Genomic DNA, 25464 nt, shown 5'->3' with positions numbered 1-25464 from the left:
ATATGGTGAACTAAAATTCAATATATTCTTCAAGCTTCAATAAGTTCTGCAAAAAAATTTGGACCGAGTTTTTAGTCTGAAAAAAAAACCTGGAATAAGAGAAAAATAAACCCTTTAAAAAGTCTCCAGCAGCGGTATTTGTTTCAATGATTGTAAACACGAGTGAAACAATATTTGTGCTACACAATAAAAATGATTCTGAACAAATCCGAATAAGACACGCTGAAAATTATGTATACTAATAATAATAATAATCGTCACCAATATCCGTTACACTATCGAGGGTTTGCCCCCATGAGTCGTTGGGGTTGTGCGTTGTCAAGGGTGGGAATGGATTAGTAACCATTATTATGCATCTGCAGTCGTCTTAAGATAATTAGGTATCAAGAATTTGAGAAAAGGTTTTATAATTAGAACTTGTTAAAAAAGTCAGCCATAATGCTGCTCACTATTGCCCTTAGAGAAATGTATTTGCGTCTGTTTAAAAGCATTGGTCAAGTTAATTTGTTCATTTCTAGGTCGCCTCTCGAATAACAGAGCAGTGCTGTTGTATACTCAGCGTATACAATTCAGTTGTTCCAATAAATTATTTCTTCAAATTTGAACAAAAGTGACAAGAATTGAAATATTATTAATCGCTCAACTGCAGAGCGTTATTAATTCTGGAATCTTACCTTGAATCAGTAAACTAATGTCATAATGAAACCTCAATAATCGAAAAGCATTAACCTTCGCATTTATTTTAGCGATATCGGAAAACGAACACTCTTTAACAGAGTCATTGGACTCCGTTTCTGAGCTGCCAAATACAGTGGGACAACAGTTGCAACATTTAGTCAAGTCCAGACCCAGAAGGACTAAAACTAGGGCTCCGACAAGACCAATGTTACGGCCTGATCAACTCGCTGACGGCTTGGCTATTGGCGAAGGGCTCGATACATTCTTCAGGCCAACAACACCCACAACACCTCTAGTATCTCCAACAAGTGATGACAGGTAAACAGAAGTATGCCTGCAATGAAGTTAGAGAATATACCGTATTAGTCTAAACATCAATTGACCTCCAATTCTATTACTTTATTTTAGTGATTTCTTTAATCAACCGAATATTCACCAAATTTTATACAAAAAATTAGCTATTATGACAAGGTGTATTCATTTGTCACCAAGCATATTTATTATTCATTTGAGCGTATTTATATATAATATTGAACTTTTGAACAATTTATTTATAATTCAGACTGAAAGCAGTCTAAAAATTAAAGTTCGAGATTTCAAGCTTTGCGGTTTTGTTGGTCAAAATTTATAACAGCTGGTTGATAACCAAGTTTTTTAGTTGCTAAAGCAAATGTCTTAAAAAAATTTTGAATCGGCCTCACAAATAAGTCTGCGACCTTCGGATTTCTTCAAATTTCGAGTACCAGGAAATTGTTGTTAATTGCTTCCCAACTTTTATTATTTACTCTCACACGGTTTCAAAAAAATCGGAACAAAAATTAAAATATATTTCCGGGAGCTGCTAGGTCTTTTGTGGATTTTGCAAAATTGCAGAATTTCTCAAAAATTCATGCACTAAATAATTTCTCCTTAATTAACTCTAATTGCTTTATAAATTTTGCTAATTTCTTCCGCACCGTTTTCAAGTAAATCTAAAAAAATGTGTCAGGCGCTGGATCCCCAGTAAAATGGCGTCAAATTCAAACAAGATTTCGGAACCAACTGACGGTTATTCTAACATATTCTAAAAAATAATCTTTGCTTTTAATTGCTTTTGAATTGCTCACAATTAATCTCTCATAAACCGTGCGGGAGCACTTAGCAAAACTTACAGAATTATTAGGAGCAATTACTTTGTACGCAAATTCTTTGGAAATTCTGCGGTTTAGCAAAATCTACGGAACGCCTAGCAGCTCCCGAAAATACATTTTTCTTTTGTCCGATTTTCTCAAAAACAGTGAGAGCCAATAATCAAAAATCAAGAGCAATTATTTGGCGCAAGAATTTCCAAAGAATTCTAAGGTTGCAGGCTAACTTCACTTGAGTTTCTAGTACGGATTTTGAGAGTGGAATCAGTTACCTTAAACCTCGACTGATATTCAGACTAATATGGTAAGTGGGTGATGTACCTATGCATGTGTTAGTTTTATTTATCAGAGGTCAAGAAATTTGATATGAAGTTTGTTCAAATTTATTAATGTATCTATCCACGACAGCAGTCTTTGATCCAATGTTAACAAAAATTCCGACGTGCCAGACAAACTGTCGGTCAAACTCTTTTTTTAGCATATTTAACATGACTTATCAATCTATACACGGTCGTTTATTGGTTACTGAACGAATGAGTCTGCAGTAGGAAAGACCTACTTAAATATGGAGCAGTCCACGTCAAGTCAGCCACCTTCAGACCTCAATACCTCCGATTTCATTTTTCTTCTAGATCTTTGTTATACTATGGGCTATTCCGCGTCAACCGGATCAGTCATCTCTCAGATATTTTTTTAATTTGGCATGTGGATTGTGTAAGGGGAGTTAGATTTTTGTGCCAAAGCGCGAATCTCATAATGCAAAATTCGATTTTTTATTAACAATAACAAATTAGACTCCCATTTTTTTCAAAAATTCATAACTTCGGCAACAAATTAGATACAATTTTTTTTTTTTTTTCAAATTACGCGGAAAGCTCCATAGAATTTAAAAAAAAATACGAAATGGTAAAAAAAAGTTGTTATCAATTGTTTATTTAACAATTAATTTTTCAAAGATTTTTAAAACAGTGACCGACACGATCAAAAAATTTTTTTAAAATTCTGACATGTTCCTTGAACTGTACTACAACCTGTGAATTAATTCCAGAGGGGTGTTTTTCTTCGTTTTCGAGTAAAAAATCATTAAAGGTGTCGATGCGCATGAAATTGCGGCGCGTCGAGTCTCTACGTAATGGCGGGCGGCCGGTTGCCGTCCACCGCTACCCCGCGGCGGCGTCGCGGCGTTATTTTAGAGTCATTTTCACGATGTAGGACATGATTGAAAAATCTGAAAAAAATACTGTACCTTCACAAGGCCTGCTCAAAGCGATAAGTGAAGTTTCAAGAATGTGTTTTTCACCGTTTTTTTATTACAGAGATTCAAAATAACAGTTACGCACCATGAGAGTGCACATAAATGATAATAATTACATAACTTGCTACTTATTTTAGTACTTATAATCACCCCCGAAGATATGTGGAAGCTGCGAAATGAACGCACTTACAATTATATATTTCATACAAATAAATCGCTTATTCTATGGATACAATCTATTAATCTTTGATCAAACTGGGCATTAAACTTAGAAATGTGAGCAAAGGTTTTCGTCATAACTTACATGGCTATCTTAGCGCATAGATTTACGGGTAAATGACTCATCAGAGGAAGAGTAAACCCTACATTCTACAGTTTTTATAGATAGAGGTAAAAATGAATGGAATCGTCGAGTGCCTTCAACCGTTATTGCTTGGTTCAATCGCGGCTTCAATAATTTTTCATGTTCTTCGTGTTCGCTGTTGCTGCAGAAGTCAAATGCGATATTTTTTAATTCACTCACACTCCATTCGAATAATTGCCTTGGAGTCAAAATAAGATTTTCATTGGGCCGCTGTAGGCTTGCACGTGCAGCAAATCTTTTCACAGTTCCACCAATGCCATCACATGGACTTTTTCCATGTGACGTTGCAAAGAAATGCCATTCAGCCTCGACATTGAAGTCGTCAAAATGATGAGTCAAATTAATGAAGTTGCTTTTATTTTTATATTGTGCACTAGCACCGTCAGTAAAATAAATCATTTTCTTGATAACTTCACTACCGAAGAACTCAAAAAGCTTACCGATTAGTTTCTTCTGAAACAGATGGACCGCGACTGTATTATGTTGTAGATTTTCTGATATGATAACGAAGCTTTTATGCTTTAAGTCCTCATTTTCAACATAATACACAACAAAAGGATGGATGGTAGCTTGATTGTTATTCCAGTGGAAGCTTTGAATTTCATCTTGAACAACAAATGCATAGTTTTCAGCAAAGTCACCCAAAACTAAGAACTCCCCTGGTTGTAGACGATGTTTTCTGTCTTTCAAATATGCACTTTGCTGTTTAGCAATGAAATCATGTTTCTTGAGGGCTATCGTCTGTTCCTTTAGCGTCTCGAGGAACGTTTCCGTTTCTTGCGTGATCGTTTCTAAAACAGATCGATCCGTATGAGTCCACCGTTTGTAGCTAATACTTTCTACGAAATTATCGTCGAATAAACTTTCCATTTCGTGTGTAACCATATCAAAACTTGGACAACTACTACAATCACCGAGATAGCACAAAGGATTTGGAGAGTCACACGATATCTGTTTTATCAAATCGTGGTACGTTCTTTTGAATGTCTGACAAATTGAGCTAACCGCCACCAACATAAGTTTCACATTCTGGTGAATTTTGCAAACACAAACTGTATGTGTTCCTGTTGGTCCAGCTAAAATACACTGCTTTGGGCGGAGTTCCGCGAATTTTGTAAATCCAATTTTATCATTCGGATGCTGTTGCTTGAACGCGGCGTAAGCTTCCTTCAGATCACACAAAACAAGTCGTTTCTGGACTTGATGTTTTGAACCATCCACATCGCGAAGAGTGACAAAATCTTTCTGACCAGGCATGATCCGACTTATTTCATCAGAACAGTAAAATTCCACTACATGAGAGACAACATCATCACAAAGAGTGCGAGATGGTCTTGGATCTGGGGAGGATCCAAATCCACGCTCACTTTGCAATATTTTAGCTTTACGAGCCATTCTATATGAACAATCAAATTGTAACTCCAATTCTCTGATGGACCAACTACGAGGAGTCATTGTGAGATATTTAATTTTGTCCGCGACACACTTCGCGTTGATAAACAATTCTTTCACATCACACAACAATTCTTGCCCGATATCATTCTCAAGAAACATTTCCACACTGCTCTGTTCACTAATTGGTGAAGGTGAAACAAGATCGTCACCACTCGCATAATTATGATTCATATCACTTACCTCGTTTTTATCAGATGGAGTAATTGTGTTGCATTTGTACAATTTTATTCGACAATCCATGCACACATATTCTCCTAGGTCCGGAAACTTTTTCCGTAATGCTGGTGTCACTGGCTTTACCAAATTTCGCACCCAATTATGGCCAACTCTTTGGAAAGGATTACAGCACCGTTTCACATCTGTTGTAGACATTGCTTTCAGAAATGAATTACTTGTGTGAAGAATGAGACGATGTATTGCACTGATCGCTACACTGGTATTCGATTGAATGTTATGCATTTTGAAATGCTCGAAATTTATACTCGTTCAGAATAGTGCTTCACCCACCCAACAACTCTTCTGATTGGTTGAATTCCACCAATGGGGCTAACATAATGAAGGTGCATTTCAATGTACCTGACTTTAGCCAAATGACCCCTTCGCGGAATCGAGGTGGTGACCCGGACTACCTGGATAATGAAGGATTTAGGTGACGCATGCACAGGTGGACGTATTCCATATCCTGGAATATAGTGCTTCACCCACCCAACGACTCTTCTAATTGCTTGAATTCCACCAATGGGGCTAACATAATGCAGGTGCAATTCAATGTACCTGACTTTAGCCAAATGACCCCTTCGCGGAATCGAGGTGGTGACCCTACCTGGACTACCTGGATAGTGAAGGATTTAGGTGACGCATGCACAGGTGCAGGTATTCCATATCCTGGAACAACACTTGACCTGTGTTCGTAATTCATGTTTGAATCATAATGCGTCATAACAAATTTCGAATCTCTGTAATAAAAAAACGGTGAAAAACACATTCTTGAAACTTCACTTATCGCTTTGAGCAGGCCTTGTGAAGGTACAGTATTTTTTTCAGATTTTTCAATCATGTCCTACATCGTGAAAATGACTCTAAAATAACGCCGCGACGCCGCCGCGGGGTAGCGGTGGACGGCAACCGGCCGCCCGCCATTACGTAGAGACTCGACGCGCCGCAATTTCATGCGCATCGACACCTTTAATGATTTTTTACTCGAAAACGAAGAAAAACACCCCTCTGGAATTAATTCACAGGTTGTAGTACAGTTCAAGGAACATGTCAGAATTTTAAAAAAATTTTTTGATCGTGTCGGTCACTGTTTTAAAAATCTTTGAAAAATTAATTGTTAAATAAACAATTGATAACAACTTTTTTTTACCATTTCGTATTTTTTTTTAAATTCTATGGAGCTTTCCGCGTAATTTGAAAAAAAAAAAAAAATTGTATCTAATTTGTTGCCGAAGTTATGAATTTTTGAAAAAAATGGGAGTCTAATTTGTTATTGTTAATAAAAAATCGAATTTTGCATTATGAGATTCGCGCTTTGGCACAAAAATCTAACTCCCCTTACACAATCCACATGCCAAATTAAAAAAATATCTGAGAGATGACTGATCCGGTTGACGCGGAATAGCCCCTATGTGAGAGTAGTGTCCCTGATTCATTTCACAATTTTTCGAGCCGCCATTCTCGAGTTTTTGCAAGCCCAAATTTTACGATAATCGAAATCCACGAATTTTTGATCGACGATATCTCCAAATTGAAAATTCGTATCAACAAAAACGAGCAGATGTTGGGATTCGTCTTGAATCGAACGTTTTGAAGAAAAATGAAATCGAAGGTATTGAGGTCTGAAGGTGGCTCACTTGACGTGGAATGCCCCATATACAAGTGCTAGGAATAATGGGTGTGCGTTCGGCGCATTAATGTTCAGAAACGAGTAAATGGCCTTGTATAAAACGAACAAAAATCTCAAATAAAGGTTCATACAGGCTAAGGTAGGTAAATTTGCGCTCACTTCTTATCAGTGCGTATTAATTGCATTTCAATAGTTGTCTCACGAAACTGTCAAAACCAAATTTTTTGACCCTTCGTACTTCGTACTCTTGAAATGCTGTACCTCAATGGCGTTAAAAAGTGATTGAATTTTGCATAAGATAGAGATTTTTATGACATTCATCGAACCGATCTTGTTGGAAGTTGAAAATGTTGTTTCTATGGTTTATTCGTTGAATCTGTCACGCGAAAAAGTATCATAGCTGCAACAGCCCGTTTGTTGAATCTCAGAAGCGAAAACTGTCGTGACTTCTCAGGTTTGGAAAATTTTGCAACAAACTCACTTCACATACTCCAAAATATGGGTTTTTCGTGCATGTAGGTAGAAAAATATACTTTTATTACACGTGCATAAAAAGTGAGACTGCCTAGTAGTTTAATGGGACGAGAGTAGCCAATTCCATGCCTGTATTGTAAAGATAGGTTCGTACATGCGCAGTTTACAATTGCTTCACCTTTCGTTCCTAAGGAGAAGAAATTGACTACTCACATTCCGAAAAACTACCACGCAATGCCCCACCACTTTTCATTCGCTTGTTCTAAAAACTATTGTCTGTGACTCGGGCCAAAAGTTGACGATCGCGTTGAAACTTTCGTTTCTTGTCGCACAATATATTACAGTAGAGCATCGATTATCCGAACTAATTGGGGCCGGGAACCATACGGATAATCGAAAATTCGGATAACCGAACAATATGCAAAAAAAACGTTGATTTGTTCAATGTAGATACATACGAATGTCTTTCAAACAGATGAACTATCTTCTTATTCGATAAATAGTACTTTTGGTTAATATTTATAACGCTTACATAATAGAATATATGGTGTATAAAATATATATATTGAGTAACAAGTATCTATACTAATATTAATATTTTATAAGTGGCAGGTGTATGTACATATTTGGTTTACTCCTTTGGAAAAAACTCCACAATTTTTCTCTGTTTTACAACGAAATTTCAGCCTGTTATTCGGAAAACCAGGAACTGAATAATCTTTCGGATGATTGACGTTTCGGATAACTGACATTCGGATAATCGACGCTCTACTGTATTACGTTACGAACTAAACTTTTCTCGTTCATACAGTAATACTTACAATTGAATATGAAAAGATATGCACAAAACGTGAAAAAAAATTTCGATCCGTATGCAATTTTTCATACGAACGACGTTAATAAAACACTGCAGGCATCGCGTCGATCTCCTCCGCAGCTCTCGAGCACTGAGCAGACCCTAATATAGTTGGAACGTACTTCGATGCCTTCAATGCCACCGGAGAGGGTTACCGTCATAATGTAGTTGTGTCTTTCTCTGTGCAATTCAGTTCAAAATGTTAGTGTTAGTAGTTAGTGAGGTATCACACGTCCAGATTTTTAAAAATAAATACAGTACCCTACATTGTATATATATATGTATACTAGGAGGGCTTCGCCACCCTGCGCGCTTTGCGCGCCAACCTCCATTTTTGGATTTAGTTGGGAGAGGGGAGGGAAGGCGGTAAGAGATCAGATTTCTGTATGTATAGGGATGTATAGGTATACAAAAATCTGACCTCTTACCGCCTTCCCTCCCCTCTCCTAGGTATAGGGATGTATACCTATACATCCCTATACCTACAGAAATCTGACCTCTACCGCCTTTCCGCCTCGCTCCTAACCAAACCCTAAAATGGGGGTTGGCGTGTGAAGCGCGCAGGAGGGCGAGGCCCCCCTAGTTCTTATATAATATAGAACGATAACATATAAGTAGAAGTACCAGGTACTTGCTGAGAAAAGTACCTAGGTACAAGTATGGGTACTAAACAATGTACCTAGGTACTTTACAACACTGGGCATTTCCGGGTCAAAGATGAACGGGCTCTACCGGCTAGATGAAAAGTTTGCAAAACTTAAAAAATAAGTAATGATGCTGAGAAAATTCAAATAACACAAGCTGGTATATACAAAATTTGAGGACAGGGTTTATAATCAGAATGTTCACAATAATTAAATTCTGTTGTTATCTATCCGATATTGGTGGTTGATATTAAGGTTGTACAATTCAACCGGTTTTATTGATTAGGATGATTAACCTGGTTAAATAGACCCTAGCTGGTTAGCTAGTCAGGACGGGTCCCTGGTGGAAATGGTCCCACCGTGTTATTAGAGTGTTTTTTTTTTTTTTTTTTTTTTTTAGTGGATTCTGAAATCAGTGATATTAGAATGATATTCCAGTAAATCACTTAAATTCCACTGAATTATTTGGTGTAGTTGTAAAATTTTTCCACTGCGGTTTTATATAAATTACAGTCGGAAAATCCAGTCTGGTATCACTAAAATATCACTAATTTTATCCACTGGCTATCTCCAAATTATAGATCCCATACTTACGAAATTGACTAAAAAGGCGGTTTGGCAGTCTGAGGTATATTGAAGGGGGACCTTTCCGAGTACTAGGCTAACGGTATTTTGTTCAAAAGGCCTTACCTCTAGAAAACATTTTCGGGAGATTCCCTTTTGCACTACATATACCTTTGACATTCATGATCTAGCGAGCAAGCAAGCGTGGTGTAGTGGGTAAGGTTGGTAACTATCACGCTGGTGGCCCGAGTTCAAGACTCACCATTTTTATTTTATTTTATTATAAGTGTAATTGAAGTGAAATCTCAATGTAACATCAATACAATTTCAGTGGGACGGAATCCGCCAGGGGTTAACCGTCCACAATGATTAAAAGTTAACAGGTTAACTTGTGTTCGAATTTGCTCAGAATCATTTTCGGTACACAATAGGGATGTTTGGATCGTGTCCACCATCTCTGGTGTAAAAAACAGGTAGATATGTTTCAGACGGTGGAGTCTGGTCATCCTTAATTATCTTGAAGGTCAGCGACTTTCTTCATGTATGGTTCATCACATTCCAGAACTGACATTTTCTGTCTGAAACATGATGCATTAGGCTAATAATGTATAACTTTATGCTGATTCCAGTTCGTTACACACATTTCCAACCGATGGAAGTCCCAACCTTTCTTTAACAAGCCACAAAGGCGTAGCATCTGATATCAAAGTTGATGGTGATAAGAAGCAAGGCCGAAGTTCTCCAATGCTCAAGACTTTGCTTGAACCAACGCCAAGATCAAGATCTACCGACAATTTGGAGAAATTTTCTCCACTGATTGGTCGAAGATCTCAAGGGGATTCGCCGCTGACTTCGTCTCCTCTTGCTCGGCGAAACACAACAGAGAGTGCACAAAGTCACGAAACAGATGGGATAAAAAAAGATATTAGTAGCGAGAGCATCAAAGACGGCTTGGTTGACATTTCAAAAAGGAGTACTTTGCCAATAGCCAATTCGGGCTGTACAAAAGATGAAACGAACAGCATAATACACTCGGGAACAACTGGTAGCTTTAAAGAAGGATTTATTGACAATGTTAAAAGAAGCATCAACAATGTTCTGCATGTTTCAAAAGATCCCATGTCTGAAAATGGGAAACGAAATTTACCTTTGAGTAACGTTGGCACATCAGCCCAAAAAGATGCAATAAAGAATGTTACAACTGCATCTGCAACATCGAACGTTATCGAAGTCGACGGAAAGAAAAATATCAACAAGCGAATAACAGTTGATGTTAAACCAGTCAGTCCATGTATATCTTCGGTAAAGTTGCGTTCAACTGGGTTTGACTTGCGGAGTCCGACAAACGGCAGTGGGCCAAAAAGTTTAGATGCTGAAATATCAAAGTCTCCTATTCTCAGGCCAATTAATAGAGGTGAAGGTTCATCTACTGGCGATCTCGCAAAATGTGGATATCAGATCAAAATGAAACCAGCTCCACCGACAGCCCCAAAACCGAGACCATGGAGCATGGCAACTGACAGAAAATCAGGTAAAACATGGTTTTACATAGGATATGTCGCAGCTATCAAATAAAAAATCGTTAATTAATTGATTTGTCTCATAAATTTCACGCTTGTAACGATGGTATATTGTGAAATCAAGTTCCTCATAATTTGTTTACGTACTTCTGATATTCTGATGCATTTTAATTAAACTAATGTTCCATTTCGTTACTGCCATGTTGCTGTTGCTTATCGTTATTTACTAGTACCATATTTTTTACTGTCAATTAACGTTTACTTATGCTGCTAGTCAATTTGCTTTTGGAAAGATTGCATTATTATACTTTACTCGTACTCGATGTTTTTTCATATTTCCTCTGTTATCAGAGAAACAGGAGAAGAAGGGAAGGGAATTGTACGTATTTTCTTGCTTCGAGTACATTTTTTCTTTTCTTTTCTGTCTTAATTTCAAAATTCATCGTAATCATAAAGATCTGGGTAAATCTCTACATTGCTGATCCATGATCTCATCGATTAATAGAGTTGAATTATTTTGCACATGTGCAGTTGGTCACTTACCTTGCTAAATTTCACCGTTTCCTGTTGGTATACTACAAATGAAGCATGTTACATAAATGTTGCACGATGTAACATATCTTGAAACTATGTTTCAGGGGAATTCAACTTACTAAGCGACGGATCTAGTCCTAATACGTCAGCTGGAAACACACCGGATTCGGGAGATGCATTAGATGAATCAATTGACAGCAGTCTCAGTGGGCCAGCATCTCTTCCACCAACTCTGTCTGGTAGCAGCACAGCTAGTTCGTTGAGCAACACGAGTACAGAAAAAAGATCTGTAAGAGAGCTTGCGGCTAGTCTGAATAAAGTACAGACAGACAAAAAAGAAGAAGGTAAGTACATGATAATTATGCCAGTTGTATGAATTAATACTATGCATCACATTCACTGAAATTTTACAGTGAAATCGAATCAATGCTAGTCAAGCTCTTACTTTCAAAAAATTGTTGTATGAGTGATTCTCACTAAAACTGAATAGATTCCATATTTTAGACCTCTGAAATTCACTTGACTATTATTTCCAAATTATTATAGTAAAGAGTCGGTTTTTAAAAATTAATTGTAAATAACGTGTGTAAATAACGTGTGTAAACAACGTGTAACAAAAGTACTAAAACAAAAATCACACAGTACGTTTGTAATTGGTGGTTGAGTCAAAAAGAGTTAATTAATAATTACTTTTATAATTCACATATGTATATAAAAAAAAACACCCACCTTTGAATTACCAGGCTGATGTTCCAGAGACAAGGCAAGATACAACTAAAACGTTAAAGACCAAATCTTTAGGGTCAAAAAAGAAAAAGAATTTGGTCATGTCACTTTTGTTGCAAGTGAAGGTGTTAACAGCTGAGTGTTGACTTGGTTTTCTTTAGACGGAATGATATATTTTTTCTCCTAGAATCCGAAAGTGTATCAAATTGTGCTTCAATAAGTACTGGTATGCATATGACATAAACTCGATAGGCTGAGATGATATGAGCCGAACAAAGTGGTGTGAATTGGGTTCCTCACAAAGTAAGAGTAACTCATCGGTATGATAGAAAAACTCGAGTACCCTTGGATTCAAGTACTGAAAAGAATCAGATTATTTTATATAAGATCGCAATGATCAGATAAAGGGTAAATAGAATTTTCTTTATTTTATTTCCTATTTATTGAAACATCGTAACCGTTTTTTTCTGGAATTCACTATAACACACCAAGTATAGGCCATACATACACCGATACTTTTTGATGCACTTTCAGATTCAGTGGAAAAAATATACCATTCTATTTTACAAAAACTAAGTTGCCTTTTATGTGTAGTTGACGGCACTACTTGCAACAAACTTAATACGGCCAAATTCTTTACCCCCTTGAATCCCAAAGACTTTGTATGTGTATGGGAGGTGATTTCATTGATTTCGACGTTGACGTGATATATCCAAATATGTAAGTTCACGTATCGCACTACTTAAAAAAGGGCTTAACAGCGCGATTTTGTATTCAATTCTCAACAAATACACTCCAATTCCATTTGACGCAGAAACAAAGAAATTGCATTCTTTTTGCAAACTTACTATTGCCATTTCGTAGAAAGCATGCCTTTAATTTTTCTTCGTTTCTCAACCTGTTCCTTGATATCGATTTAGGGCGATTGAAAAAAATTACTCTGTGTACCGAGAGGAAGTAGTGACAGTTAGCAAGTTGATCTATTGGCTACGCATGTGCGACCTTTGACGCCTTCTTCTGCAGGCTGGCCATCCAGAAACCATTTTTTTTTCTTCGCTGTAGTCACTGATTTTTAAAAAATTTCAAACAATCATTTCACGCGGCTCGAAGCTTTTTTCTGACAAACAGCTTGCTCTACGAAAAAATCCCCACAACGTGAAATGTTTGACTTCACATCAAGTTTTTGGTAGCAAATATTTCGACCATACACCATCAACGCAAAATTCGAGGTTCCCGTAATATTCCATCTTCGATTTTGAAACCTTTTCGCGTTTTCATAGATTAGATGAAAATTTGAAACCCTGATCCACAATGAAATGAAATTTTTTCGACTTATTATCAATTTCTTATTCAAGACCTTCTGAATTAGAATTGACTATGACTTACCGAATTTCCACGTATTTTCCAGTTATTTTTTTTATAACGGGTATAATTGTAATCGATGGCACTAAATTTGAAGAACATTGAAAAGTAACAAAATTATTCCAAAGTTATGTTAATTAAATTTATTCATTTCTTATTTTTTTTACCCAATGCAACGCCATGAATGAAAGTGATAGTCAAAACCGACGAAAATCAAAATAACCGACACATTTAGAAATTCGGTATGCATTAGTCTGTGTAATTTCAGAAGGTCCGCATTAAAAAATTTTTAAACACATCAAGAACAATTTATCCCTCCCTAGACTGGGGCTCTCTCTGAAATGCTCTGAAATGTTTGAAATTATCTTGGAAAAAATTGACCTCAAAATCATCTTTGAGTGACGTCTAAAGTTCGAAATTTTGTACCCTTTTGACTTGATCGAGAATTACACGTATAGAGTTTTACTCGTCAAAGTATGCATGTAGTTTTTTGCTTATTTTACCTCATTATTTTTTTTTTCAAGCTTTACCTGTGTTGTTTCCAACACTTACTGTATAACTCCGTTTATTCATCTTTACTGATTAATTTCGCAATTAATAGATGTAACGTATGGTGAAAGAGAAATTTCTCATTTTTTTTCTGCTGCCGACGATGTTGCTTTTTGATCTAACGCTTTTTGGCACTTACAAGGACACCGTGCGAAGTGTCCTCCGATTTTGATTAAATATTTCAGAGTTCTGAAGTAGTTCAAAACATTCCACATATGTTTTTTTTTTTTACGCGGAAATTGATTTCTATGGGGTGAAATTTATTGAAAAATTTGTTTCTTTTGATTTTTCAGTTATAGTTCATGAACGGTACACGTTAGACAAAAGGGTTTATCATGCAGTAAAATCATTAAATTGTTCGCGTACTATACTTATATATCGTTCTATATTATATAAAGATATCGCCGCCTCCGCCGCCGCTGCCGTGTCAAGAATCTCAAACTTAGTCGAAGTTACCCGAACTTGCCCGAATCTATCCGGAAATACCCGAACCTAACCTACACACTACACATACCGAACTTAACCTAACCTATTCCGAACTGACCCGAACTTGCCCGAACCGCTATGGGGGTTGGCGCGCGAAGCGCGGAGAGGGACGAAGCACCCCCTAGTATATATATATAGAAGTAAATATTTTTCTTGAAAATCTAGATTTTTCGTAAGAGTTTTTCTTTATTTTGCCAATAAAAAAAAAATTGCAAAGGGTAAAATTGTTCCGAAAAATCTGAAAAAATTCTCAAAAATCCCATGTGACATATAAAATTGTTTCAGCAACCATCCATAGTAAAATACCTTTCGCTTCTAATTTTTTTAACGTTTTTTTCGAAAAAAGCTTGAAAACAATAAGAAGAATAAATCGGCCCACTCCGGCTCCTAGCTTAAAAATTTTGATTTTTGACGCAGGATTTTTCAGAACTTAAAAAATTTTTAATTTTGGTCGATCTGTTACCTCCTCCAGACCTTAGATTCTTTTCCCACATTCCTACTGCTACCTTATACCCCGTATCCTCTTCTTATTACTTCGTTGTCTCTGTTCCCATAACGCGTCTGCAGAATGCTCCCCCTCCCCCTGCCCCTGCACTGCAGCTAGCCAGTACTTCACACTCCTTCTCCCCATAGACTCGCTCTCAAGTCCTCATTCATTCTGACAACACCAAAAAGAACTCTCTCCCTTATTCCTCCCTTACGTTTCGTTGCACTCTCCATGTCTTTAAGAATAAGTCAATCGTCCACACAAACATTCATCTCCTCAATGTAACTTCCTCCCATTTCCTCTGATTCTTCGTACGTGCGTGTAGTCGACGGGTTACGAACCTGAAATAGGCTGTAATAACATCACGGCTGGGTGTGGATGCGGTCATCGATAGCCGCTCATCGTGACCACCCTTAACCACTCCGTAACAGATCTATAAAATCGTTTCTAAAAATTGTAGAAAATTCAAATTGAGTCGAAAAGAAAAAAAAAAGCAGAGTACCTTTCAAAGTGAGAACAATCATAGAAAAAATTGCACGTCAAATCTGAGAGGTCAAGGGTAAAACCCAGGTCGAATTGGCGTGGAATGCCCCACATATATTTTGTAAATAAATAAATAATTATTTTTCTTGAAAATAGAAACAAAAGAAAAAAAATACGTTGAATCTCAAAACTCTTTCATTTCACAAAACCATAACTTTTACAGTTCCATTGAGTGTCATTATCTACGGAATACGTGCGCTCATTCCACATTATTCTGTTCCTACATTTAGTTGGAAATGCAAACATTGTTCTCAAGTATCAAATTGATTTTTGCAATTCATATTAATTTATAGAAAAGAAATAATTGAAAAACTTCGAAAATTTTAATGTATTTTACATTCAAAATTTCAATCGCCTCCTGGCACGTGTTAGTATTAACCGAAAAATTTCATGATCGCAAGAGATTAATTTTCTGTAATATAAACATATTTTTTGGATGCAATCGAAAAAATTCCAAAACAACTAAAATAACGGAGGCCTAGTATGTATTTAATTTTGCTGTATTTGGTTAGTACTATAAAAAAATATCGGCACCCTGATACCCCCCTATGTTGACCAAGGTTACCACAACATTATCGAAAACTTTTGTCATTATTCAGAGTTTACATTTTTTTACTAACAGAAGTTTTTATCGATCCGAAACATTGGTAGATATGCATTTTAAAATTTACTTTTGAAGGACATATGTATCGTTTAAATTACTGTATGTTTTCAAGTTTCTTCATCGCAAATATATAATACATATACGCGAAAAAACAAATAATTTTGCAGTCAATACTTCATTTTCATCCCACCCTCTCCAAAAATTATGCTCAAACAATAAAATACTTGTCCTTTTTGAAAGAGCTCTTTCCCATCTTAGGATTTTTATTTACAAATATTCAACTGGAATGCGATTCTCCATAGGGATACGAAATATCTAAGCAAATATCATAAAATGCATTACACATTTATGCAGCAACCCTAGCTAAAAACTTGATCGTAGCTTCTAGCCCTGAATCGTCACATACCGGTAAAACCGAAAACCACAACATGGCAGCTTCTCCATACTCTAGATACCTACAAAGTCAACACTCGAAACGAATGAAAACACGCCCAGATATGTTTTAAAATACTAATTTTTTGAATAAATAATCAGCAATCTTTTAAAATATGCATAGTTCTCATATTAGAAGTAAAGTACGCAAAATGTGCAATGATTTTGCCATAGAAACTTCTTACCTTGCACCATTTGTGAGCTATAATCGAAAAACCAAATTACTGCATCTTTTTGAAACTGAATTTTACCTCTGAGAAATGGGACCAGCAAAAAAAAAAAAGAAAAGTAAACCTACATGCGTTGTGTGTCTAATATTTTAATCCACGGATCCTGCAAAGTTTATTAAAATGCGAAGGGGACACCTCGCGTGATTTCCGTGTAAGTCTACAATTGTATTCACATCATACTCACAATTGTAATAACTCATACATTGAAACATACGAAATATTCTAAAAATTTACCAAGAATATGCAAAAAGTCAATGGTTGGGTCAGCCCATGTACCTCAAAATTATTATTCAATTACGCACAATGTTTATTTTCTTTATATTCCTCACTAATATGCAACACAGTAGATTCTTGCAACATACCTACTATAGATTGAAAAATCGTTCAAGATTTTAAATGCTTGCACGCATCTTGCTAATATATTGAAATGAGTAGCATCTCAGTTTGTAAAACGATGAGAAAAATTTCTTTTTAATTACGCTATTGATAGTAAAATCTGGTTATTACAATTGATTTTTTAAACATGAATATGAATATATACGTATAGTTCGTTTTACTCTAATATTACAAATTGAATACATTCATATTTTTTGTAATTTTTATGATACAATTTCGCATATTTGCATGATAAACTTCGCATATTCATTAGTTTTTTTTTGTAAATATGCTTTTAGAACATTTAGTGCCTGCTGCATGGCGATCAGTGCTTCGACGTTCAGTTGACCAACAAGATGTTCAGGTATTTTTCATTTCAGTTTATTTATATTAACATTAATTTTCATGTATATTACACAGCTGTATGTTTGCTGAAACTAATTTAGTGTACACATGGAGATAGTAATTCTGAAACACCTAATTTGGACAAGTTGGTTACGTTGGCCGACCAGTCGCTACGGGCTGAACACTGATCTCTATACTAATTGGTTGACTGACTAGCGTCCTTGACCTGAATCGATTAGAAGCACATGAAATCGACACCAGCGCTTCAATAGCCTCAATGAAACTAATGAATCACGTGGTTCACTGTGTATGTCATTGGTTAAAGTGACAGAACCATGTGATTAAATCAGTTTCTGATAGGCTATCACTCACATAACAAGTATTGCAGCGCTTGTGTCGATTTTCGGGACTTCTAATCAGCACAAGCCGAATAATCAGTGGGGCCGAATCTGCATTGCCAATGTAACCGAGTTGTCTAAAAAATTAACCGTTTGAGAATCACTATCCTCACGTGTACAGTTTACGTTTTAACATGTCTAAATTTTCAACCTGTTCGTATAATCGCTATGAGTATCGGGGTCATTTATTGCTGATATTTTTGATAACTTTTTTTTTCGAAAATTCTCAAGAATTACGTTTAAGACTGTTCTGAAAAGATTAAAAGAATGATGTATTATTTCGAGAAAACTGCGAATTATTGTAATAACAGTAACAATAATCACCAACACCCACCATGCCCGATAGTGCAGTTATGTCCCTGTGAGCCGTTAGGATTGTGCGGGGCAAGGAAGGGGATGGATTAATAACTTCTATTATATGGTTGCTCACAAGAGACACAGAAATCTATAAAAAACCTTGTGCAGGTCAAGAAGACTAAAGACCAGGAGACTGAATTCGGGTGGTGGGGGTAGGCGTGTGTATGGCACGGTCTTACATACAGGTCTTGCAACGAACTGAAATTTGAGTGGTGGGGGTAGCCGCGTTATTGTCCAAATTTTTTTTTCCACTACTGGCCACTACGTGGCGCTGTCAGTTATTCATAGACAAATGAGTGACATTGCACGTAAGGTTATCTGTGTATGAGTATCAAAAAGTTTGGTTAGGGTTTCGCCAAATAATAATAGTAAGCTTATGAATAACTCGTAGCGCCGCTCTTGTGGCCATAAGTTGTACTTTTCTTTCGGACGTGAACTGACCACCCCCCACCACGTTCGCTGCAAGACCTGTATGTAAGACCGTGGTGTATGGCATCCGCGTGGCAGCGCTGCTAACAGTAGAATACTCACGGACATATAGTATGGACTATGCAATCCCAACCTGAAGGCCTTCGAAAAGTGTCTGCTAGATTTAGACAGAGGGAACGAGGTGTAGGTCAATTGCTTTCTCTCTCTATCATATGGCTACGCTTCTGAATAGAAAGAGACGGAAATTGACCGCCACCAGTGGCTATTTCTTTCTACCAGCTGGCCGTATTCTTTTGGCCTAAGCGTAGTCCATACTATATGTCGATGAGAATACTGGCACAATGTAATACTGCGCAATTAAATCAAAATAATTCGATTCTCTCTCCCTACCTTAAAACAGATGAATGTAGAGATGCGCAATATCGGATTGCGCAAATATTCTACGCTTAGCAGCGCCGCCAAGCGGCTGCCATATATTAGCCCACCTCAAACTACGGGCTTGGATAGGAGTTTGGTCTCCTGGTCTGTAGCCTTCTTAGCACAGGTGTAGCCAGTCCAAGTTCCAACCTCAGCTTGTCGATTTGGCGCCTGAACGATGTGATTCATCTGACAGTTTTTGCGAGCTGGAGCTTAGATCCTCATCTGCACACTGGGGATTTTAACTCGAGTCCTCCCGATCCACAGTCGCGGACGCTACGTGATACGCTACTACGGTCGATCAGATAACGTCTGTGAAATTAGAAAATTTCTATAGAACTTCTGGAGCGAACTCATATTCTTCCGAAACTTCGTTCTCTATTGATAATTAGTCCAGGAGTTAGTGGCACCGAGCCGTAAAAAAATTGATCGAATCTGAAAACATGCACGCAGCTTAACCCATTAACGCCCGAAATGACACTTTTCATATAGTCATGTTTGACCGATTGCCAACAACGCTAGGACAATGGGATTTTAATAAAAATTGGTATCCGACTATTTTCAAGGGTGCCCTTTCAGAATATCGAGGTTAGAAGCCATGAAAATTAGATTTTCTATGGAAAATTTACAATTAAAAAAAAAAAACAGCGAAATTTCGGTGTAGTTATTTTGAAAAACTATTTATACAGAACCTTTATAATACTCAAATCAGACTCTTTTCTGCAAAAATCGTGGAATTTTTATCTGTACTTTAAAAACCTATTGGTTAAGAATTTTTTTTTTTATCAATTGTTTTCAAAATAGCGGCTCGAAAAGGGTGAAATTTTACGTAAAAATCAAATAATGTTTTCTTGCTTGATTTCTCGAGCTAATTGTTATATCTTGGGTTCAACTTTGGATATAACCTTGATTCAGTGTTTGAATCTCGAAAATTATGGAAATTTTGAAAATTAAAAATGGCGGATTCAAGACGGCGGATGAAATCATTGAAAAAACGTTATTTGGCGCAAAAACTATGATCCCAGAGTTTTTGGGGTCGCTGATTACGAATCTGAGGTCAGTTTTGAAAAACTACAAAATGGCGGATTCAATATGGCGGACAAAAAATCAAAATTACACGATCCTGCGCAAAAAATCGCTCTCAGGAGTTTCTGGGGTTCCCTGATTATGAATCTCAGGTCAGTTTTCACAAAATACACAATGGCGGATCCAATATGGCGACCAAAAAATCAAAATTACATGATTCTGCCCACAAATTTTATCTCAGGGGTTTTAGGGGTCTCTAATTACAAATATGAGTTCAGGTATAGGAAACTCATAAGAATTGATCAAATATGGCGGACAAAAATAGACATTATATAATTCTGCACAAAAACTTGCTCCTTAGGGTTTGGGGATCTCTGATTCTAATTACGAATATGAAGTCAATTTTCAGAAATTTTAAATTGTGGATACATTATTATTGTTATTGACATATACATATATGGATGTGAATTTTTTTTTCACTTATTTGCACTTTACATAATATATTCGGTAGATAATCACATATTTTCGTCACATATTTTTGGGCAGAATCATGTAATTTTGATTTTTGTCCGCCATACTGAATCCGCCATTTTTTAGTTTTTCAAAACTGACGTCAGATTCGTAATCAGCGACCCCGAAAACCCGAGGATCAAAGTTTTTGCGCCAAATAACGTTTTTTCAATGATTTCATCCGCCGTCTTGAATCCGCCATTTTTAATTTTCAAAATTTCCATAATTTTCGAGATTCAAACACTGAATCAAGGTTATATCCAAAGTTGAACCCAAGATATAACAATTAGCTCGAGAAATCAAGCAAGAAAACATTATTTGATTTTTACGTAAAATTTCACCCTTTTCGAGCCGCTATTTTGAAAACAATTGATAAAAAAAAAAATTCTTAACCAATAGGTTTTTAAAGTACAGATAAAAATTCCACGATTTTTGCAGAAAAGAGTCTGATTTGAGTATTATGAAGGTTCGATATAAATAGTTTTTCAAAATAACTACACCGAAATTTCGCTGTTTTTTTTTTTTTAATTGCAAATTTTTCATAGAAAATCTAATTTTCATAGCTTCTAACCTCGATATTCTAAAAGGGCACCCTTGAAAATAGTCGGATACCAATTTTTATTAAAATCCCATTGTCCTAGCGTTGTTGACAATCGGTCAAACATGACTATATGAAAAATGTCATTTCGGGCGTTAATGGGTTAATCTCGGTGTGTACGATTAGAATGTGCAGTCAGTCTGCGAAATTCTGGGACATCTGGCCGTGGTCATCTGGTGAATATGTAAAAGTGACCGGTGCCGTGCAAAATTCTAGGAAAGGTTGAAAATTAGTATAATAGTATATCGAAACATCAGGAACACGAATCCACTAGTCAGTCAGTCTGATTCCGAGACAGGGCTCACAATCAGTCAGTCACAGTGGCGTATCTAGGCATTAAGGGGCCTGGGAGCAAGGATGCAAATTGGGCCTCCTGGGTAAATAATGTAATATATTTTTCTGGAACTTCCCCTACCACCCTTCATAAATTTGTTTCCAATAAAAAAGTAAGATATTCGTGTACCATAAATCTACCGAAGTTAATTTTTTACTTACTGAGAAGCTACATCTGTTACGAATAATTGAATTTATTTGGGTTCTTTCCCGGTTAAAGTATCGATACACATGAAGGATGGTTATAATTTGGTATGCTCTGGGTTCGGTGAGGGCTCTTGCAGGATACTCATTGAATGATACTGTTCGACGAATGTAGTTTTAGTTTCAGGATATTGAATGGTTTATTGTTTATAATTAAAAATGAATAAAAGATCAGGCGTGTGTCTTGAGTCACGTTTTGTTTGAAGGTAAGAAGAGTAGTCGACGAAAGTCGGAATACGAGTAAATTAAGAGTGCAGGATGGACGCGAGAATCTAGAGCACACGTGAATGGAATTAGCTGAGTAAGACCGATAATGAGTGGCGTGAGGCTGGATACAAACAATAACATTACCATAAGAAATGTGAGAGAGTTAGCAAGTAGGCACAATAGATAGGGGAGACGTGTGGCGGTACGCGGCACGTAACATAGATATTTCTAAAAACTTTCTAGAACTTACTGAACATTGTTAGAACTTTTTTTCGCCAAATTGAGAAACTGACGGAAATCCACCTTCTGAGTAAATCGTAGAAACTTCGCTATCATTACTCGCACCAGTAACAAAAATATAATTTCTTTCGAGTTTTAACTATCCACATATTTTACATTTCAATAACGAATTCAAACGATGAATTTTTGAATTACATAAGACAGAAATCGTTAAAATTTGCTACAAATTTATGAACGAAAGATTGCAAGCCACGCAAAAAAGTGTGTTGTCTGCCGGACAAGTTTTTTTTTTTTTTCCCCTAAACCCCCATATACTGTGAGTTTCTCCGTGTGTGGAACGATGCGTGCACCTTATTCAAGCAATTGGGGCTGATGTTCGGGGGGGGGGACATGTTATTTCAGTTTCCACACTTCCCACCTTTCAAGTATTCTAATTGATTTGCAAAGTTTAGTCAACCAATCAGAATGCTGGATTGGTAGGAAATGTGAAAGGTAAAATTACATAATCGACTCCCAGGTTGAGTATCGTAGCTGGTCTGTGGTCTTACATACAGGAACTCGGCTATATTTTTAAGTGGTGGGGATTGTGATAATTAATGCGACCCAAACTATCAGTTCTCCGTTTGGCTACTAGTTTAGTTTGCAGATAACCTTCAAAGCAAGCTCTTCCCATTCTAACTTGATTGGCTTACCTCAAGGTTGCACTGCTCTTAGTGGCGGAAATGAGCACTACGCTTTGTCACCGGTGGTCACACTATTTGTATCACTCCCCACCCTACGAGTTTCCAGACCTCTATGTAAAACCGTGATCCCGCCAAGTGCACCACAGCTATCCCAAACGTTGTCAAAACAAATGATATTCGACGTCGTCAAGGTAAATAAAATTTGACCTTTGACATCGCTTTGAGATAATTGTACCAGGATACGTTGTTCCATGTTTAGAGAAATTCACAATGTAACCCATGATCTGGGGGTGATGGGGCAATTTTTACACTGGATTCAACATGTAGGTATGGTTGGCTGGTCCCTCGGACAACAGACGTTCTTGTGTATGCGTGTATTATTAGTTACAAATGTATTTCGACGGATTAATTCAGAAAAATTCTGATTTGTTATTCCGATTTACTCTCACTGATTTTTTATGAACCAGTTTCAATTGTATTTACTCAACCGAGACGATAACTAAAGGGAAAGATTTCTCAATTCACTATGCGAGTCAAAAACAATAACGTTAAATTTAATTATTCTGATCACAGGACGGGGAAGTGAGGAAAATGGTTGAAGAGAACAGCACCGCCGTCAAGCAGCGTCGGATTTCGCTATTACGTGACTCGGATTTCAACTATGACAACGACATCGTTGACGTTTAGCAACAACTATAGTTTAAGTTAATATAATTAATAAACGAAAATCGAATAGTGGTATTATTTAGATAATATAGCACACGCGAACATAATTAGTAATTTATTATCTATCTTGATACTAAATAGGATATTGAGAAAATTGCTGAATACAAAATCTAGTAATTATTTCATAGAGTTCTTCTATGCATGACAATTACTGCTCATGTGCCGATTTCGCACATATTTGCTCACGTGCAATACCGACCCCAAAATGATATTAATACTAGCTTGAGTTGAAAAAGAAAGAAAAATACTTCAAGGTGGTTGGTTGCCGGAAAATCGATTAAAAAAAAATATCTATTTTATTACAAGACGGTCGTAAATTAAGTATTTATCAAAATATTATATTGTGAGCTACAAATATCTCTTGAAAAATACAAAAATCAAAACTGCTTCACCGTAAATCACCTCAAAATCATTGAAATCCTAGTAGATTCTTTCAATTTCACTCTACGATGGTTCATTTTATGCAGAAGACTATTTTCTATAAAATCATTGAAACAGTTTGTTTTAATCATGTTGGCATCATTAAATAATCAATTTTATTATATATTGCATCGGTATTGATTATGATCAATGTTAAGATATTCCATTCCCAGTACATGATTGCTGTTCATGCGCAACATACCTTCGTAGCACACAAGGTGCTGATGTATACACAAAGTCGCTCTGAGCGTATAACTCAACAAATGACAATATTGAATCGACTATTGGAAAAAAAGAAAATTGCTTCTGTAGAAAATGGTCTTCTGAATAAAACGAGCCATTGTAGAGTGAAATTGAACGAAGCTACTAGATTTTGAACCATTTGGAAGCTATTCGAAATGACGCATACATATCTAAGATTTTTTCAATAATTCCAGTACTTCCTATTTTTCAGTTTTTTACTTAGATGTTCGTGGTTTGCGAATATAATAATTTGGTCGATACTTAATCTACGACCATCTCGTAATAACATTAGTGAATAGTAAAGATTTTTGGCCAATCAACCTTCTTGAAGAAAAATAATTTTTTTCGCATTCATGTCCACTTATCTCGGCAGTATTGATCGTTGTTGGTAGTTGAGAACCACTTGTTTGACAAATTTAATACCATAATAGTTCATGAAATTTGCTGAAACGTAACGTCGTTAACTCTATACAAATACACTTTTTCGAATCGTATTCAGCATTATCTTTATAAACTATTAAACGATTTCACCGATTAAATAGTATTGTATAATATAATACGAAAATCGAATTTACCTATAATTCTTGACTATTATTTTAGTTTCAAGTCGTAATACAGATATTTGTAAATATGTAAATTTTTTTTCAATCCTTTTAATGAACATGGAAATTTACAGATTGAGCAAAGAAAAAAAAATCAATCCGAAATACAATATATCTGGATGTTTATTATTTATATTGAATTATCTCTAAGTCCATTCCATTTTTAAATTTATTGTGCCATATAGTATATATATATACATATAGAAATCGATTATAAACAGACACATTTTTAAATGAACTTTTTTGTTAAACTTTTGGTTTTAAGTAAGACTTTACGATTGGGGGTTTTATGTAATCAAATATGTATATTATACCTACATGTGATTAATGATTATTTAACAAACATCTTGTAAACTGATTTTGTGATTATATTTATTCAAATTTATCTTCCAGCAATACAACTATTATAAAATCACTCCAGTTAAATCAGCAGACAGAAGGGATAAATTCGACAATAGTTTAAAAACTGATGTTTTTTTTTCATCCTTGTATTGTTTTAATGTGAAACATTATGCGTATATAATTTTTAATTTGATTCTACTTTTTTGTGATGTGCCAAGTATGCTTTTCGAAAGTAAAGTGTCGTTCCGTCATTATGCTTAAATATTTAGTTTC

General features: G+C 36.1%; 1 protein-coding gene across 2 annotated transcripts in view; it reads left to right on the top strand.

Moving 5' to 3' along the window:
* Positions 1-25442, top strand: part of LRR (Leucine-rich repeat) — a 94801-nt gene extending 69359 nt beyond the window's left edge. The window contains exons 21-25 of one of the 2 annotated variants that reach the window (XM_046609570.2): positions 747-996; positions 9893-10794; positions 11422-11661; positions 17411-17475; positions 23432-25442. In XM_046609570.2, coding sequence (XP_046465526.1) covers positions 747-996; positions 9893-10794; positions 11422-11661; positions 17411-17475; positions 23432-23545 — 1571 coding nt within the window. In that variant the 3' untranslated portion in view covers positions 23546-25442. The remainder of the gene's footprint in view (positions 1-746; positions 997-9892; positions 10795-11421; positions 11662-17410; positions 17476-23431) is intronic. The other variant, XM_046609571.2, reaches the window with a different exon arrangement.
* The last annotated feature ends 22 nt before the right edge of the window (positions 25443-25464 follow it).

Source organism: Neodiprion pinetum, chromosome 2 (genome assembly GCF_021155775.2).
Source record: "Neodiprion pinetum isolate iyNeoPine1 chromosome 2, iyNeoPine1.2, whole genome shotgun sequence".
Classification (NCBI taxonomy): Eukaryota; Metazoa; Arthropoda; class Insecta; order Hymenoptera; family Diprionidae; genus Neodiprion; species Neodiprion pinetum.
Note: the sequence above shows the minus strand (reverse complement) of the source record. Positions and strands in the feature narration are given on the sequence as shown.